This window comes from Monodelphis domestica, chromosome 5 (genome assembly GCF_027887165.1).
Source record: "Monodelphis domestica isolate mMonDom1 chromosome 5, mMonDom1.pri, whole genome shotgun sequence".
Lineage (NCBI taxonomy): Eukaryota > Metazoa > Chordata > Mammalia > Didelphimorphia > Didelphidae > Monodelphis > Monodelphis domestica.
The window spans coordinates 202,562,750-202,568,749 of NC_077231.1; the positions used below are offsets into that span (position 1 = coordinate 202,562,750).

Genomic DNA, 6,000 nt, shown 5'->3' on the forward strand with positions numbered 1-6,000 from the left:
ATGCCAAAGGTTGTTTTCTCTGGAGAAGTCTGGTAAGGGGAAGGTAGGACTCTACGAGCATCTTCCTCTCTCCCAACAGTGCCCCTTTCTCATGTAGGTCACATAGCTGAAAGCTGATTGGGGATTATTTGTCACCATAGAGGTATGAATGCTATATCAGTATTACCTGAGCAATGTTGGGGTGCAGGTGCCCTGAGGCCCAGCCCTGCTACTTCTGGCTTCCTGTTATGACACTCATCTGCAATGGTAATTAACAGAGAAAGAATAGGAATTTCTATGTCCTTTTTTTCACCATGAGCTATTTCTGATTATAGGTCAAGAGTCAGTCAGAATATTATCGACCTCCAAAAAAGTACCTTAGTTTTTATTTTTATTTTTTTTATTTTAAAAACTCTTCCTTTCTGCATTAGAATCAATATGTGTATTGGTTCCAAGGAAGAAGAGTGGTAAGGGCTAGGCAATGGGGGTTAAGTTGCCCAGGGTCACACAGCTAGGAAGTGTCTGAATTCAAATTTGAACCCAGGACCTCCCATCTCTAGACCTGGCTCTCAATCCACTGAGCCACCCAGCTGCACCCCCTTGGTTTTTATTTTTTATTTTTACATTTAAGAAATTTTTATTTTTAGATATTTTTCTATATTTACATGATTCATTTTCTTTCCCTCCCCACTCCCAGAGCCAATTCCACAGGGTTGTACAAATTTGATACCTATTTCCATATTATTCATTTTTGCTATAGAGGGATCTTTTAAAGCCTAAACCCGAAATCACATACCCATATATACATGTGACAAGTGACGTCATATTTTTTTTTGTGTTTTTTGCGTTTCTACTCCCAAAGTTCTTTCTCTCATTGTGGTCATCATTCTTTCCCATAAGACCTTCGGGAGTGTCCTGGCTTGTTGCATTGCTACTAGTAGCAAAGTCCATTACATTAGATTGTTCCACGATGCTTTACTTTCTATGGACAATGTTCTCCTGGTTCTGCTCGTTTCCCTCTGCATCAGTTCATTGAGGTTCTCCCAATTCATATAGAGATCTTCCAGATCACCATTCCTTATAGCACAATAATATTCCATCATCATCATATACCACAATTTGTTCAGGCATTCTCCAGTCAAGGAACAACTCTTCTGCCTTGATTTTTAAATTAACTTAATTATATAGAATTTTGTTTAATGTCTTTTTCTGATATCTCATTGTGAGATCCTAGAGAATTCTAACCCTTGGAAGGTCCTACCAAGTAGGAAAGGCTTCTAGTATTCATTCAACAACTCTTTGTACCTGAGGTTCCCTCTCAGTGCTGGGACCCATTGAACCTCAGAGTTCAATGATATCTTTTGGGCCAGGTTTAGCTGCCCTTCCAGGTCACAGTCCCCATTCCCAGTTATTTCCCCACTCTTGCCTATAGAACAGAGGACCTTACTTAATTTTGGTAACGTCCTGGATCCTTTTGGCAATTTGATGAAACCTATCAATTTAGAAAAATGTTTCTGTGTACATAAAACATGTAGGATTGCAAAGGAAAATGATGTTATTAAAATATTATATACATATACATATTTTTTTCAAGTCTATGGACTCCAAGTTAAGAATCCAAAAAGATACTACTCATCTTTGTGTGTAGCATGGACATAAAAACAATTTTGTTGCTCATTAACTTATCTAATAGCAAAATATTTAGTTAATACAGAATAGCAAATAATCCAAAAAAAGTTAAAGAGCAAGGGCAGGTTGCTCAGCGTATTGAGAGTTAGATCCAGAGACAGGAAGTCCTGGGTTCAAAGTTGGCCCCAGATACTTCCTAGCTGTGTGACTTTGGGTAAGTCACCTCCATTGCCTAATCCTTACTGCTCTTCTGCCTTGTAACCTATACATTATCTTAATTCTAAGATGAAAGGTAAGGGTTTTTTTTTTAATTAAAAAAGTTAATGAGCAACAGAATTGTTTTTGTGCCCACTCCACACATAAAATGAGTAGAACCTTTTAGAATTCTTAACCTGGGGTTCATGAACTTTTTTTAAAAAAGCATTTTAATAGCATTTAATAAATTTAGTCCTTTGTAATCCTATATGATTTATGCATCCAGAAACATTTTTCTAAAAAGTTAATAGGTTTTATCAGATTGCCAAAAGGATCCATGACATTATAAAAATTAAGTAAGACCCACTGTCCTATAGGCTAGGGTGGGAAAACAACCATTTCCCAGAGAAATTCACAGGGCCAAGGGCAAAATTTAGGTTTTAGAACCAGCATTAAGATCTGCTATCACTTCTTAGAGGGCAGCTAGGTAAAGCATTGAAAAGAATTCAGGAAGATCTGAGGGCAAATTCAGCCCCACGCTAGCTCTGTCACCCTGGGCAAATCGCTTATCCCTCTTTGCCTCAGTTTTATCCTCTGTAGAATGAACTGGAGAAGGAAATGGCAAACCACTCCAGGATCTTTGCTCCCGAATGGGGTCAGGAAGAGTCAGAAATGACTGAAACAATTGAACAAAAAACAAATTGCAGCATTTACTGTATGCAAGGCACTATCTTAAGTACTTTATACTTATTATCTCACTGGATCCTTGTAATAATCCTGGGAGGTAGGTGCTTTTGTTGTCCCCATTTTACAGACAATGAAATTGAGGGAAACAGAAGTTAAGCCACTTGTCTAGGGTCTAATAAATGTCTGAGGGAGGATTAAAACTCAGGTCTTCTTGATTTGAAGTTTAACACTGTCTACTGGAGAGGTATATCCAGAATACAATGTGAACCAAACTAAAATATTGGGAAATGTTTAAAAAATAATAAAAAAAAGTAATGCAACACGGAAAATGTTTTGTGGTTTTCTGAGTCAATATATGCAAGGATCCATCCCTATTTAAGTTAGACACCACCTAGCTCATCAGCTAGGCATTCTCTGCTCAGATGAGACCCAAAGAGAATGAGGAAGAGGGAAATCAAATAAGCTGGAGCAGCATGGAAATGTTGGTCCTCTCAGGGTGGATGATGACTTATCACTTTGCTCTTCTTCTCTCCCTCTAGGACCAAGTGGCACATCGTGCGGCCAAAGCCCTTGCTTCCTTGTATGGCACCTCCTACAGAGTGGGACCCATCTGTTCAACTATATGTAAGTTTGCTCAGTGACCTGGAAAGTGCTTTGATACATGAATGGAAATGTGGCAGGGGACCAGAAATTAGACACCCAGGGTTGGCCCACCAAAGCCAGGGAGGGTGCCATCTTAGACCAGACTGATTTTAAAATGATGATGATAATGATATCAGAGGAAATTTACAAGGGCTAACTATTGCTTCTGTTTCTAAAACCCTCACTTTCTATCTTCCAAGACAACTGGGGTTAAGTACTTGCCCACAACTAGGAAGTGTCTGAACCCAGATCCTCCTGACTCCTGGCACTCTACCTACTGTGCCACTTTGCTGCCCCAAATGCTAGCTATTGCTAATATTATTCTTCTCCCTATTGTGCTTTATAAATTATTTTCCTGGTAACATCCCGATGAGGTTGGTAGTACAATCATCTCCGTTGTACACATGAGGAATGTGGTTAGGGAAGGTCAATGACTTGCCCAAGGAGATGCAGCAAAGAAGGATCAGAGCCCAGATGCCCTGAATCCAAGACTCTTTTCATGATCTTGTCCATTGATCATGATGGGGGTCTCTCCTAGGGACTACAGACGTCACATTACAAGGTTGTTTATTGTTGCTACATACAGCCTATGAATCTCTTCTCAGAATAATGTTTTTAAATGAATAAAATAAAATGTAGGATTGTAAAAGAAACCAGTGAAATTGTAAAATGTATTAGACACAATATAGTTAAACATAGTCATTAAAACTTTTTATATATTTTAAAAAATATTTTAATATATTATATTTTAATATATATTTATACCTATAACAAGCTCATAGCCCCCAAGTTAACTACTGAGTCTGCATTGGAGGAAACTGGAATTTTTTTTTAACTCTTACCTTCCATCTTAGAATCACCACTGAGTATTGGTTCCAAGGCAGAAGAGCCGGTAAGGGCTAGACAATGGGGGTGAAGTGACTTTCCCAGGGTCACACAACTAGGAAGGGTCTGAGGGATGAAACTGGGATCTTAAGAAGCTATGATTTGCTCAGGATCACACAGCTGGTTAGTCTTCTCGGCAATATTGCAGGAAGAGATGGACATTTCGGGGCTACGTCATGATTTCCAGAAAGAATAGAAGGTCCCTGGAAGGCTCAGGGCAACAGGCCAGTTCAGTGAGACCCAGACCTATCAGGGATTTCCTTTTTTCAATTACAGACATGGCCAGTGGCAGCAGCATAGACTGGGCCTATGAGAATGGAATTAAATATGCGTTCACTTTCGAGCTGAGAGACACTGGACACTACGGCTTCCTTCTGCCAGCCCAGCAGATCCTCCCGACCGCCGAGGAGACGTGGCTGGCCCTGAAAGTGATCATGAAGCACGTCCACCACCACCTCTACTAGAGCTCTCTCCGGAGCACAGAAGCATCTGCCTGGAAGACTGCTGTGCTCACACGTGTACTTAGAGACACATATTCTCGAGGAGCTCTAGAAAACCATCTTCTACTTAGGACTGGTGTGACTTTAGATAACTCACTTAACATCTCTGCCCTGCAATTCTCTCATCTGTGGGTCATACTCAATGATCACCAAGGTCTCTTCCAGCTCTAACATTCTATATAGGCAGACTGATAAGGAGAGGAAAAGGATGATTCTAGAGTCAGGGGACCTGGGTTCAAACCCTACCTCTGTTTCTTGTTACCTGAGTGCCCTTGGCCAAGCAAGACACTCAACATTCCTGGGTCTTGGTTTTCTCATATTTAAACGATTGCATATTTAAACGATCTGCATTGGAGGAAACTGGAATTTTTTTTTTTTAGATATGGATTCTGAAGTCCCTCCTACTTCTTAACCTATAATCTCTTATCTACTGTTTTCCATATTTCTCCTCTGTACCCGTTTGCCAACATTTAAATAAAAAGAATGACCCCAAAAAGTTAATTTCTTGCTTTTTCTCCCTCTCTCCCTCTCTCTCCCTTCTCTCTCGCTTTCTCCTTCTTTCTCCCTCTTTGTCTCTCTGTCTCTGTCTGCCTGTCTCTGTGTCTCTCCCTCCTCTCTCCTCTCTCCCCCCTCCTCCTAGTCTCCCCCCTCTCTCCCTCTTCTTCTCTCTCCCCTTCTCTCTTTCTCCCTCTCTCCTTTCTCTCTCTTCTCTCCCTCTCCCTCCTTCCCTCTCTCTCTTCCTCCCTTTCACCTCCCCATCTCTTTCTCCTTCTTTCTCCCTCTCTCTCTCTCACCCTGAACCCCACTCTCTTTCTCCTTCCTTTTCTTTCTCTTCCTCCTTTTATACTTCTGCCCTTTCTGCCAACTGTGCCAGGCTGTCACCATGCTTGGTTTATGATGTATATAGCAAAGAGACATTACTCAATAAATACTCATGATTGAGACTGGCTCTGGTTTCCTTCTCCTTTATTTGCTTTTGTGGGTTGACACCATGATTTGGGGTGTACCTTTTGTCTGTGCTTCACTTTGGGGAATGACAAAAAAGTTCCCTTACATTCTCGTTTACTTTGTGTCCGATTCAAGGAAGAAATCTGACTTTCTTGGCAACTTGTGTTAGAGAGAATCTGACCAAGAAATGATTGATGGTTATAATAAATATCTGATATTTGCAGCATTAAAAAAACTTTCCCAAAGTATTTGCATGTTATATCATATATAAAGCTATGCACGGGGGGGGGGGGGGATGCAGCTGGGTAGCTCAGTGGATTGAGATCAAATCTGGCCTCAGACACTTCCCAGCTGTGTGACCCTGGGCAAGTCACTTGACCCCCATTGCCTCGCCCTTACCACTCTTCTGCCTTGGAGCCAATATACAGTATTGACTCCAAGACGTAAAATATAAAATGTTTTATTTTAAAAATAAAAAATAAAATAAAGCTATGCATGAAGAAGATTGGCCCAATTTCTTTTTTCATTTTGTCTT

General features: G+C 40.5%; 1 protein-coding gene across 2 annotated transcripts in view; it reads left to right on the forward strand.

Moving 5' to 3' along the window:
• Positions 1-5,463, forward strand: part of LOC100020543 (carboxypeptidase A4) — a 32,243-nt gene extending 26,780 nt beyond the window's left edge. For both annotated transcript variants that reach the window (XM_007504319.3, XM_007504320.3), the window contains exons 10-11: positions 3,030-3,114; positions 4,294-5,463. In XM_007504319.3, the coding sequence (XP_007504381.2) occupies positions 3,030-3,114; positions 4,294-4,481 (273 nt within the window). In that variant the 3' untranslated portion in view covers positions 4,482-5,463. The remainder of the gene's footprint in view (positions 1-3,029; positions 3,115-4,293) is intronic.
• Positions 5,464-6,000: the final 537 nt, after the last annotated feature.